Source organism: Balaenoptera ricei, chromosome 1 (assembly GCF_028023285.1).
Source record: "Balaenoptera ricei isolate mBalRic1 chromosome 1, mBalRic1.hap2, whole genome shotgun sequence".
NCBI classification, from domain to species: domain Eukaryota; kingdom Metazoa; phylum Chordata; class Mammalia; order Artiodactyla; family Balaenopteridae; genus Balaenoptera; species Balaenoptera ricei.
In genome coordinates this window covers 29735589-29749125 of record NC_082639.1, presented here as the reverse complement: position 1 = coordinate 29749125, position 13537 = coordinate 29735589, and the positions used below count along the sequence as shown (strand labels likewise).

General features: G+C 52.6%; 1 protein-coding gene across 1 annotated transcript in view; it reads left to right on the top strand.

Moving 5' to 3' along the window:
* Window positions 1-13537, top strand: part of GRIK3 (glutamate ionotropic receptor kainate type subunit 3) — a 228116-nt gene that overhangs the window by 191096 nt on the left and 23483 nt on the right. Inside the window, exon 10 of the mRNA XM_059897061.1 lies at window positions 1152-1355. Within this exon, the coding sequence (XP_059753044.1) occupies window positions 1152-1355 (204 nt within the window). The remainder of the gene's footprint in view (window positions 1-1151; window positions 1356-13537) is intronic.

Sequence of the window (13537 nt, the reverse complement as noted above, 5' to 3'; positions counted from 1 at the left end):
GCGAGTTCAACCCATCTTCCTCCGTTCCTTACTCTGTGTATCTCATACTGGATGAGGTCAGTAGCTTCTTTCCAAGGTTCTCCTGCCTCTACTCCAAGTTATTCTTCACAGGGTTGCCAGGGGTTTATTTCTAAATGAGAAATCAGACAGTCATGCCCTTTCAAAGCCCTTCACTGGCTCCCTATCACCTGGGAGGGAGGGAACCTGATGTGAGACCGCTGTCACCTGTGCTCTGGACCCACAGGCCACCTTCTGAGGACCCCCTGTCCACTAGGGAGAGGCACCATGTGACTCAGGGCCTCTGGCACAGTGAGGTGGTTAAGAGCTCCTGCTCTGGGACCACACCGACTTGAGCCACATCCTGTCCACTGAGCCCTCCTGCTCTGCTGGGCTCTGCACTGGACCCCCACAGGCACCATCTCGTCTGCTGATTTGCTGGCGCCTGGCACGTCCACATACAAATGCAAACTATCATAGTTATCAGGAATCACTCACTGGCAGATCCTAATGCTGGGGACTAGATCCTTGGAAAGAGAGAAAGGTGTCAGGGAGCAGGGAGATCTCATCTGTTAGACAGGAGCTGGGGAGCAGTCAGGGAAGAAACGATGAAGGGCCTTCTGCAGCAGTGTGCTCACGCTGGAGCAGACATCAGAATCCCCTGGAGGGCTTCTTATAGCACACATTGCCAGCCCACCCCCCCCAGAGTTTCTGGTTCAGTATGTCTGGGTGGGGCCCGAGAATGTACATTTCTGACAAGTTCCCGGGTGTTGCTGCTGGTCTGGGGACCACACTTTGGGGACCACTGGCCTGTGTTGACGGTGCAGCAGAGAGAGCATGGGATTCAGAATCACAGTCTTGAGTTCAAATCCCAGTTCCACTAGTTTCTAGCTCTGTGATCACTGGACGATCAAATCAATAAGGACCTACTAAGTGCTGTGTGCACGTCAGTAGGTGGCCATCTGCGAGGCACAAAGTTGGCTCTCAGGAAGTATGCTTTCCCTCTCCTGACTTAGCAGGCCATTCTTCTGAGCCCCCCCCTAAAGATGGCTTAGAACACCCTTGCAGAGGACCTGGCCCAAGCTCTCTGGCCCCAGCTGGACCCGCCCCACCCACTCAGCCTTTGTCTGCCCCTCTCCCATCTGTCCCCGCAGGAGGAGCCCTTTGTCATGTTCCGGAAGTCCGACAGGACCCTGTTCGGGAATGACCGGTTTGAGGGCTACTGCATCGACCTGCTCAAGGAACTGGCCCACATCCTGGGCTTCTCCTACGAGATCCGGCTGGTGGAGGATGGGAAATATGGGGCACAGGACGACAAGGGCCAGTGGAATGGCATGATCAAGGAGCTCATTGACCACGTAAGTGAGGTGGGAGCACAAGGGACCAAGGACCTCCCAGGAGGCTTGGCCAAGTCCTCTGTGCACATCAGGGTGGGGCGTCCTGGCAGACAGCGGCCCTGGGGGAAGGAGAGATGGAGACAAAGGAGCCATTGGTACAGGCTCACCCAGCACAGACTAAACATTGCCTGCCTTCCAGCTCAGGGCCTTCAACTTTCCAGAAGCATTTTCTATCAAATATCTGTTAATGAATGCAATGGATCTGTACCACGAGACCCCTCATATTCCTTCTCTCGTTTATCCTTACAACAACCCAGCGAGGTAGGTACTGTTATTACCACCCATTTAACAGACAAGGAAGCTGAGGCAGAGAGAGGTGAAGGCTCCCAGCTAGTAAGCAGTGGAGCTGGGACTCAAAGAATCTTTGGAGGCTCTCCGCTTCTGAAGCCTTGGGCTCTGACCTCTGCAGAAAGCCATCTGACCCCAGGACCCAGGGCAGGGAAGGTTCATATAGTAAGTCTTTGCAACCTGAAAAGCCTCAGCCAAAAGGATTATTATCACTTCGCCTCTCCAAGCGCAGGCAGGCAGCATCAGGGCCTTCTTGTGTTAGCCCTCCTGTGCCTGTCAGAGGGGAGCTGGGAAGGGAAGGAGGCTGGAGCTCAGAGCAAGAAGGCTCAAGCAGAGCCTCACTGGTGGAGTCATTTCCTTGGCCCTAGGAAGTGGGTCTCCCAGGGAAGGCTGGCGGCGGAGGCTAATGGTAAAGAGCATGAACTTGGGCTGGGTTTGATTCCCACTCTCCCACTTACTAGCTGTGTGCTCCTGGACAAGTTTCTTAACCTCTCTGTGCCTCAGTTTCCTCAGCTGTAAAATGGGAATGATAATAATAGCCCCCTCCCCCACAGGCTGTTGTGAGGACTAAGTTCACATATGTGTACTACATAGTTAGCACCGTGTCAGTACTTGCTTCTATTGTTTTTATTTTTATCATTACATCTATTCCTTTGAGGCTGGGGAGGGGGCTTCAGAAAGTCCCTTTTTCTCCCTGAGCTCATTTCCTAACTCAACAGTGAGAATAATGACACCTGCCCCGTGTTCTTCCCCGCTTGTTGTCAGAGGCGACAACTGGTGGGGAAACAGCTCCTAGATGGCGGAATTCAGTCTAAATGGGAGGGAGTGGGGTTGTCACCATTATTGGTAATAACTGTAATTATTATGGAAATTAGTCAGCAAGCCCCACAGGCATCTCCATTTATCAGCTCCCCCCTCCCTCCGAGCTTCATGAGTGGGGCTCTGGAGCATGGGGCTCCGGGTAGGTTCTGAGCCTGTCGCTTGCAGAGGTGAGCTGGGCTGGGGAGGAAGAGGGGATCCCATGGACTGTGGAGGCCACGTGCAGAAGTGAACGAGGCTGGTGCCAGTCTTGTCACCCACAGCATCCCCAGGAGCCCGAGAGCTCTGCAGAGCCATTTGCAAGGGGGTGGATTAGAAAATCCAGCAGCAGCCAGACCTTCCTAAGCTGACCCTCAGCTGGAGAAAAGAGGGGGTCTCATCCATGGCCTCCATGCAACCCAGTATCCATCAAGACCATGGCCCCTGACGGCACATGCGGGTACCTTGTTAAACCCGATTCCCTACAATTGATGAGCCTATTAATCCTAGCTTGGTGCCATTTTTAATAACATCATAACCATTTATTAGTGTCGTCAGATAATTAGTCTTCTCACTAGCTCATAGAAAGCGTGGTAAAAGCTTGGCAATATTATTACTTCCTTATTAGGGATCTGAACGTAGATGTAAAAATGATGAATGCCCACCTTTGCAAGAATCTGCTCCCCGAGGCCCATTTGGAGGCCCTGGATGGAGCCTCTGACCAACAGGACTTAAGTCCTTCCCTGACACTCTGCTCTTCTCTGTCCCATGCCACAGGCCTTCCAAGGAGCCAGGGTTATGGGGGAAGATAGGGTACCTAGAGGGTGTGTCCCTCTCCTGCTCACATACTTGCCTTCCCCGAAGTTGCCTCCAATGATGGGAGCAAAAAAGGTGATTGGACAGAGCAGTGATTTCTCCATCCATCACCCCATCTCTCTCCCAGATCGTCACTCTCTCCATCTTTACTGCCTGCTCTCTCTCACTCTCCCTCCCCTGAAAGTCTCCTACTCTTGTCCATGCCTTAAATTACTCCCTTGTATTTTAATGACTTTAGAATTCAATAGAGATTGGTTCAAATTCAAGGTCTAGCACATTTTAGCTGACAGTGGGAAAGCTATTCAACCTCTCTGGCCTCTATTTCCACCTCTAGGAAATGGGAATAATTTGGAAAGCTATTCATCCTCTCTGGCCTCTATTTCCACCTCTAGGAAATGGGAATAATTTGGAAAGCTATTCATCCTCTCTGGCCTCTATTTCCGCCTCTAGGAAATGGGAATAATTTAAAAAGCCTTCTGCCTAGGGTTCTTGGGAAGATTTAATGAGCTACAGCACAAAATGCTCAGCACACGGGAGCTATCCTGCTCCTCACCATTTCCTCCCGTCTAAAGTATGTACATGGGTGGCCATGATGGCAGTAGGAGAGTTGGCTCCTCGGACGTGGTCACCCAGGTGGGCCACAGTGACCTGGGATCTAGTCCTTGCCCCTCTGAATCCAAATCGGAGCCTCAGGGAACTGGCTCATATTGATCAGACTCACGGGGGATTGAGGCACACCCAAGGCATCACCCCCTTTCTACACTGGGGGCCTTTCCTGACACCTACCATCAAGAGCTTCTGTTCTGGCACCACGTGCCTGGGATTCTGCTAGGGATTATGGAGACAGAGCCCTAAGTATGGAAAGCCTGAAGCCAAGAGGGCACACTGCTGCTGGAGAAGGGGGCAAGAGACAAGCCTTGAAAAGCCTTGGGTGCTAAAGTGAGGAATTTGGTTTTAATCCTGTGAGCTACAAGGCACAGCTGAAAGATGTAGAGCAAGGGGGTGACATCAAATTGGGACTTGTGCTGCCAGGCTAAACTGGAGCCAGTCTGGAGGCCAACATTGGGACCTGGGTGGAGGAGAGCATGGTGGCCTCCGAGGGTTGTGGTCAGAAAGGAGGAAAGTAGATGCCATAGGATGGAGACATGAAGGTAGAATTGATGAGGTTGATGATTGGCGGCGTGAAGGAGGCAAGGCGAAGGGAGGGAGGAATCAAGGACGAGTTGTGAAATTCTAGCTTGGATGGCTGGGGCGGTGGTGAGGTCATCCCCACAGGATTTGGTAGAGGTTCAGACATCATGTTGGGATTGGGGTCTCAGGAGGCGGCTGCCGTATGGCTGGGCACTCAGAGGAGGTGGCAGGGCTGGAGGTGGAGGTTTGGAGTCACGAACACAGCCTCGGGGGAACCTTGGGACACAGACAGAAACAGAGGCGGGGATTGCTGGGGAGAGAAGAGAGGAGGACGTGGGGTGGGACCCTGAATGGCATGGAAGTGTGAGGAGGGGATGAAAAGGAGGCCTCAACAAGATGCCCGAGCCCGCAAGGCCAGAGAGGAGGGAGGAGGGCCAGGGAGCATGGGTGATGGAGGCCAAAGGAGGAGAGGCTGCTGGGAAGGCATGGACACAGGGTCTCAAGCAGCAGGTGGGAGGCGGAGGGAGACGAGGATGGAACAGCATCCACGAGTTGGCACGAGTGTGATGTCCTGGGGGTACAGGGTCAGGCCCCACACGGGCTCCTTGAACACCCCTGGCCTGGCCTCTTGCAAGCTTTCTTTTCGGAGGCCGAGGAGTCCTGTCCCGGCTGCTCTCCCAGGCCTTTGAACAGAGACGGGGAGGAGAGGGAACAGGGGCCTGGCCTCCAGGGGATGCGTGAATGCCCTCCGGGCCACAGGAAGCCGTTCATTCTTTTTTTTTTTTTTTTAATTTGTTTTTAACATCTTTTTTGGCGTATAATTGCTTTACAATGGTGTGTTAGTTTCTGCCGTATAACAAAGTGAATCAGCTATACGTACACATATATCCCCATATCTCCTCCCTCTCGCGTCTCCCTCCCACCCTCCCTTTCCCACCCCTCTAGGTGGACACAAAGCACAGAGCTGATCTCCCTGTGCTATGCGGCTGCTTCCCACTAGCTATCTAGTTTACGTTTGGTAGTGTGTATATGTCCATGCTGCCCTCTCACTTAAGCCATTGGTTCTTTCATCTCGAAGTTGTTACATCTCACTAGAGCACGTAAGGTGGTTTCCCTGTCTCATGGAGGCGTCTGGACCAAGATGGCTGAGACAAGGAGTGGTCATGGGTAGCCCTGGCGTGTCTTCCCTGCCCCTGTGAAAGAAGTAGCACTGCCCAGGTGTCCCCCTCTGTCGCCGTGTAACACTGAGAGCAGAGCAGAGAAGGTGGCACAGCTCCAAGGACCCACTTCCCCTCCTGACTCTTCTTCCAGACAGACAGTGCCTTTGGACCGCGCTGGCGCTGCCCGCACCTGGCGTGGGGCTGGGCGCGCAGAGCAGGCGCTGATGAATGAAGGATGTATGAATGAGCACGTGGACTTGCACACCATCCCCAGAGACACGGCTGTGGGGTCATGACTACTGGGCTTCCCACACAAGGTGTGCGAGCAGAGAGTCTGGTGACAAGGCCGTGACCGACCCCATCACGCACTGTGTCCCCTGCCTTCCAACCAAGAACCAGATCTTAGTTCTGGCCAGCATGCGTCGGTCTTAGGAGGGGCCCCAAATCCCTGTTTGGGTGGCCAGGAAAGGCTCTGCCAAGCCACCTCCTTCAGGCTGGCCAGTGCACTTTGAAGCAAGGCATGCTGGGAGCTCACCTGGGGCAGGTCAGAAGCCTGGATGGGACAGGGTAGGTGAGGGCAGGGAAGCAGATGGACTGAAAAGGTAGCCACTTGTCAGGGCAGCCAGGTTGCCCAGAGCAATGACTGAGGAGCTCTGGGGAAGCTTAGGATCTACCTGAAGACGACCAAGTAAGCAGGTGAGGGATGCAGGAAGGACTTGGGCTACACTGAGATTCACTGCAGGGCTGTCAGCTGCCAGGACCCAGCAAGCAGAGATTAACCTGGGAAAGACCTGGAAAGGGCCTGGGAGGAGGTCAGGGTCCAGATAACCAGTGCAAGAAAGGACAAGGAGCAAGGCAGCAACAGAGCTGCAGGGGTGAGGGGATTATTGGAGGGAAACCAAGGGTGGAGGAAGCAACGGGAACAAGCTGGCCCTCCCGCTGAGGATCATTCCTTCATTCTTTCCACAAAGCTTTATGGAACCCTATCTCAGCCTGGGCTTCTGGAGGGCGGAGGCTGAGGAGGCTCAGACGCTACTCCTGAGTGGGTTAGGGGGTGTGATGCCGGGGAGAGTCGGGGCCCGGAAGTGGAGCAGAGGGGAGGGAAAGCCAACACGAGGACGCAGCATTGAGCTGGTCACCACTGAGTGCTACTAATCCAAGTCTGCACCCCAGAAAAGCCTGACAAAGTGTGTCTCAGGGCCACCTCTCGGGGTGAGGGGAAACGGGGGAACAGGTTTATCCACTGGCACCTGACTTTCATGCATTTCTGGGTTTGGCAGGGCAGGTATGGGAGCCAATCAGGGCCCTGCAGCAGTGTCCACCGGAAGTTATGGGGGAAGCGGGGCAGGAGAGACAGGAAAGAAAGGTCAAGAGGTGTCCAGGTGGGCAGGAGGTGAGATGCTGGCAGCTTGTGCCTGCATGAGGTTGGTCATGGCCAGAGGGTCTGACCTGGTGTGCGAGAGGGGTGAGCCAAGCACAAATGACAGGCCAGACCCGTGGTGGTGACTGGAGATATAGGAGCAACCAAGGTCAACGTGGTTCCTGCCCCTCTGGGCACAAGCAATGAATCAACCAAGTTAAATTTCATCAAAATTTTGATCGGTGCTGCGAGAAGGAATATGTACAGGGGACTTTGGGAGTATAAAACAGGGAAATGACTCAGGTTTCCCTGCAGAGGTGACTCTGGAGCTGAGACTTGAAGAATGAGGAAGAGATATCCAGGGCTTAGATGGGGGTACCGACCTGGGTGGGGTCGCCGAGGTTGCTGAAGTCTCCGCCCTCGTCGGGGGTCCTGCAGGGCTGGTAGGACCGTGCCGGGGCAGACCCTGGGTGGATGCCAGCCTTGTGGATAGGCAGGGAGTGGGGAAGGGGGGATCTTACAGAGAGGCGAATGGAGGTGTGATGCATCCCCCGTAGTGTGCCATGAAGCGGGCAGCGCCAGCTGAGCCATCCGGAAAGACAGCCCTGTGGGGACCAGGAGCCGGCCCTTCTCCCAGGCCTGGGAAGGGCACGGGCTTCATGTCTCACTGACAGGCATCCATCAGCTCAGGAAGCCTATGTGTGAAGCACGGGTACACGACCCCTCGGTCAGCGCTTAGGAATTTTCTAGCACCTGTCCCATGTCTTTAGATACATACGGGCTGTTCCGAGGTTATCGGTGGCTACAGTGCTGATTGTTAATTGTGGCGCTGGCCGGCTGGTGGGACATCAGTGGACACCACCTGTGACCCAGGGTACCCCCCAAAAGAATTGCAGTGCACCAGGCCCTGAAGGAGGGCTCGCTGGGTGACCCCTTCTAAACCTCAGAGGGTGGATCCAGCAATGCTCCCACTGATTAAGTGATTCACTTGTTCATTCAATTTGTTCAGTTAAGCCCCAGGCTAGGCACTGTGGATACAGTGTGAACTAAATGGTCAGGATCCCTTCCCTGAGCCTCAGGATCTTACGTTCTAGTGGAGGAAACAGGCAGGCAGTAATCTATGAATGTATGAATAGATGTAACTATTCCGCAAGAGGAGTGTGGCCAGGCGAAAGAGCTTGCCTGGCTGGCAGACGGGCGCCTGAGCTGAGAGGCCCTGCGCATCACAAACCAGTGGGGAGTTGCCGCTAATCCATCCCAGGAACCCCTGGAGGAAGGTCCTAGAGACTTGTGAGAGGTGGGAATAGCTCTGGAAATGCCTTCCCTGTCCTCCTGGCCATCAGCGTTCAGAGAAATCCAGGCAAGGGGTCTGGGTCATTTCTGACTCCCTGGCGGGTAACAGAAAATGGTACATGAGGGACAGATGAAGGAGGACATAGACTTGGAAAGATGTCGCCCAACATCAGCCATGGCCTTGAGACTGTGCACTCTGGTCTCCCAGCCTCCAGGTAAGCTGGCAGATGTGACGGGAAGATCTGGCCTCTAAGACACCACCATTACCTCACTGTGTCCCACCTTCCTCCCAGCCAGGGAACAGACCTTGGTTCTGGCCTATATGCATTGGACCCAACCCCTGTTTACAAGGCCAGGAAAGGCTCTGCCCAAGTCCGCTCTCCCAGCCTAGAACAGGGCACTTCAAAGCAAGGCATGCTAGGAGCTCACCTGGGGGGCAGGACAGAGTCCCAGATGGAGCGGGGCAGGCTTGGGGTGGAGGAAACAGATGGACCGCAGAGGTGGCCCCATCCCCAGGGCAGCAGACAGAGCCCTGGGGACAAGTCCTGCCTATGTGGCAAGAGTGAGACTAGTTTTCTTGGGTGGCTTTGGCAGTAGAAGTACAAGGACCTGGAGAGAAGTTGGGGCGAATCAGCATGTTCTTGCAACCATAGGGCTCCCAAGCCTAACCAGGTGATGTGAAGTGTATGCTGGGGAGACCCAGGCAGTCATGGTCAGAAGCCAGAGTCAAGTTCAGGTCTTTGGGAATGCAGCGTGGGCTCAGGCAGGGCAGGGTGGGCCCAACCATAAAGCCTGCCTATCAGAATAGGACAGGTGCAGGGGCAGGGCTGGCAGTGGGAGGTGCAGGGAGCTGCATGCATCCTGCCTAGTGGCCTAGGTGGCACGTGTGTGAGTGTCCTAGGGCTGCCACAACAAATGACCACAAACTAGGGGGCTTAAAAACACAGAAATTTATTCTCTCTCGGTTCTGGAAGCCAGAAATCAGAAGTCAAGGTGTCCACAGAGTTGGTCCCTTTGGAGGGAGCATCTGTTCCAGGCCTCTCTTCCTAGCTTCTAGTGTGGCTGGCAATCCTTGGCATCCTTGGCTCGAAGCGGCATCACTTCAGTCTCTGCCTCCCATCACGTGGCCTTCTCTGTGTGTATCCGTGTGTCCTCTCTTCTTCTTATAAGGACACTAGTCATTGGATTTGGAGCTCACCCTAATTCAGTATGACTTCATCTTAACTTGATGACTTCCACAAAAACCTAATTTCCAGAGCTTCTGGGTTGATGGACACATGGAGATGTGGGGAGAGTGGCACGCCCAGAGAAAGAGAGAAAGCATGGAAGCTCCGCACCCTTTCCCGCATAACTTTCCCTATGTATCTTCTTCATCTAGCTCTTCCTGAGTTCTATGCTCTTATAATAACCAGTAACGTGAGGGGCTGCACCATTTTACATATCCACCCACAACCTATGAGGCACCCAGTTGCCTTTGCATCCTTACCGCCACTTGGTATTATCAATATTGTTTTCTTTTGGCTCTTCTGATAGGTATGCAGTAGTATTAGGGGAATTTTAAACCACTTGGGGAGTGTTGCTAGGGGACATATGAGGGAACTACAGCGACGCAGAGAGTCTGAATGAAAAACAGGTTCATGCCAGGAGCCTTCCCCAAGGCTGCACACTCAGGAGAGGGTATTTGCACACTGATGGATTTAGGAGCACTCAGTGGGAGTCAGGGAGAAACAGATCTATGCGGAAGTGGACACGCCCACTGAAGACAGAGAAAGTGTGTCCTCCCTAGGCACAGCCCCAGTTAACGCTACCCAGGAATTTCTCCAAGATTGTTTAGTCCCAGTGGAAATAATAAAATACTGTTTTAGGTGGCAGTGAGCGGGGGAGCCTATTTCCAAATAAGGTCACGTTCACAGGTACCCAGGGTTAGGACTTGAACATATTTGGGGAGGGGGTGCCCAGTGCATCCCACACTGCACATGGCTGGTATGGTAGAGTGGTAAAACATCAGGGTTTGAGGTCACAGTGAACTGGGTCCAAGTACTGGCTCAGCCACTCACCAGCTTGGAAGGTGGCTACGCTCATCACTGTACCACGAATGCCACTGGCCACTCACCAGCTTGACCAAACCTCCTAGCCTGATGAGCCATAGTACCCTCACCTGGAATGCGGTGATCACGTTTAGTGCCTCATGGGGCTACTGGGAGGGTCGCATAAGGTAATATAGGTAGTACACTTAGCAATGCTTGGCGTATAAGAAGCATCTGTGAAAAGATGGTAGTTTTAACTATAGCAGGTCACAGTCAGCAAGCAGATGCCCTGGGAGATCCCCAACCAAGAGGCAGAGCACATAGATGGGGAATCTGGTGGAGACCATACTTGGGAATCCAAGTAGGCAGGTGCCAACTGGGCCATCCGACACAGGTAGCAAGCTGAGGCTTGCCAGGTTTCACTCTGGGGTATGAGGCTAGCATCTGACCAGCAGCCAAAGTGCCTGGATACTAAGGGCAGAAATGTGGAGCTGTAGCTAGTTAAGTCATTCTTGCCTTCACTTCTGGTTGTGGAGACGTGGTAAAGCAAATGGTGCCAATTGACCTCATGAAAGCACGGAGGAGAGTAGGACAGCTGGAGCCAGGCGGGTCCTGACAGATTCTTGGTAAGTGGAAAGCTGCTTATAGGGATGAAGTAGCGTCCTGGAAGAGCTGTCCTACCTGGTCCAGAGGTTTGTTTTTTTTTATAAAGGTATGGAAAGGTCTTCAGTGAGGGAGAAGGGGCTAACAAATCACTCATAAGACCAATGAATGTGTTGCCCAAGTCAGAGGTTTGGTTTGTTCAAGGACATGATTACTGTAAATATGAGAGCAAAGACCTTGGACCTTCTGTGAGCTTCAGTTTCCCTCCATAAGTAATACGGGTTGGAATAGATGTTGCTAAAGGTCTCTTGTCCAGCTCTGACAGCCTATGATTTTATGAATCATCCTCAAAGAAAACTTGCACAAGTGGGAAGAGCCTGCCAAGATTGGGCCTTTCATTCTGAGTAATGAACTGAAACAGCAAAGGCTTGACATCTGTTCAGCTCTTTCAAGGGAAGTTGGACAAAATAATGCCTTTTTCAGGGAAATCGTAATCAACGGTGAAATGTAGTATTTCCTGCCTAAACCAAAACCAAAGTGGAGAACTCCAGCCTTCCTGAAGCCCAAGGGAGAACACACATCAAAACTTCCTGTGAAGAAGGTCAGGTTGACCAGTTGTCTTGCTGCTGTAGGCACAGGTGCCTTCCAACACCATTAGAACCTGAGAACAGAAAGGCTGGTGGGGAGATTCTGAAGGTTCTGAAACCATCTGGGGGAAGAAAGAAGGCCTCTGGCCCTGTGGTTGGCTTCCTCGCCGCTCCTGGAACACTCCTGGTGGGAAAAGCTTTGGCTGCAAACACACTGACCCCTCAGTTACTAACACTGTCATCCAACCTGCCATCAAAAGCCGAAGGAAGATTTGCCACCATTGACTTTGAGGTTCTTCCCAAGAATCCACTCCAAGCCCCAGAAGCCATTCCCAGTGACCAGTTCCAAATGCATTCTGAACAGTGATGATGACTCTGGAGTCAGAACAGAGCCTCCCAAAGCGATGTGCTTTGAAGGGGCAGGGCTAGGGGAGGCCAAGTTCTAGAATGATGTCATGCCAACATTATAGACGATCTTAGAACTTCAGGACTGAAAGGGACCTTCCAGAATGTCCCACCCCAGCTCCCACTCCAATTGGAGTCCTATCCACAGCCTCCAACAGGGGCTCCCTTCACCAGAAGCTCCATGAGAGCAGAACTGGGTCTCTTGCTCACCCGTATACCCCCAACCGGTGCACAGTAGGTCTTAAGCAAATACACATTAGTCCCTCTGCACCTTCCCTGACAGTTCTCTCTCCTTTTGTTGCTTTCCTTTGTGCACACCCTGAAATGAGAGGGCTCCAGGGAGCTAGGGTGGCAGCAGCTGCCTATTTCTTCTTCCTCTGCCTTCAAAGCTAGGCAAGTTCCAACTCACACATTCAGAAGCTTACAAAAGGAAAGTCCCAGTATGAAGCATCCCTTGTAATAGGCCCCTCCTCCCTGACTTCCCCTGGTTCTAAGATTCACTGAATCCTTGGGCTCCTAGTGTCAATAATCAGCCGTGGGGGGCTGACATTAGAAGGAGAAACATTGGGGTGAGTAACATCAGGGTTATGTGCCAGTGCCCCCCCCAGCCTGGAGCAGTGCCCCCCAGCCAGTGCCAGTGCCCCCCAGCCTGGAGCACCTGCAGAGTCATTTAGGAGCTGGGGTTCTACCCATACCAGTCCTCCCCATCTTGAAGTTTCATTTCAACTTGGTTGCTGGTTCCTGTTCTAGGATTGGTGAAGTCAGAGACCTGTTAACAGCTACCACTTAGAAAATAATTTGATTAACGTCTGTCTGCCCTACTAGACTATAAGCCCCAGGAGGGCAGAAACCATGTCTGTTTGGCTCAGCTGCGTATCCCTAGTGCCTAGTGAAGCTCACAAAACAATTAATTGTTTAAATACTCAATTAATTAATTAAGCTGGACCAAGTCAGTGGATGATTGCCTAGAGACTATTGTTTGGAAGGGGGTTCTCAGAAGCAGCTGCCGCCCTTAGCAAAAGGGTCCTTAGTGCTGGTCTTTAGGACTCAGCCTCCCTTTCTGTCCTGCCCCACCCAAGGAAGGGAAGTGATAACTTGGTTCACATTCTGGTATGTAAATATCCACAAGAGCCCAAGGCACAGCCTCTCAGAGGAACACATTATTAGTTAACAAATATTGCAAAGGCTGAGATGGGGCTTGGGAGTAGAGAAACAAAGCAGTGAATCAGCCACAGTCCCAGCTGCGCTTAGCAACTCACAGGTAAATAGGCAGATATGACCAAAAGACACATGGCTGCACGTACTGCCATTTCAACTGAGCAGGTTAGGACCTTACCGTGGGACAGCGCAAGCTTCATGGGAGTTTAGAATTGGAGGATATCAGGGAGGGCTTCTTGGAAGACATAGCATATGCAAAGGAATATGGAAGGTGGTGAGAGTTAGATAACAGGAAGAGACATTCTCAACAGGGCACAGTGTGTGCAAAACATGGAGGTCAGGAAGGGAATGTGGTAAACAGGAAGCAGTTTAGTGGGGCCTTGTGCCAGAGGAGAGCAGTGAGGAAAGCCTGCAAAGATGGGAATGAGAGATTGTAGATTTTTAGTCAGAAAAAGCTCACACCAGAGATACAGACCTTTAATTATTCCCCTTGTTAAAATTGTGATGGGCTACGATT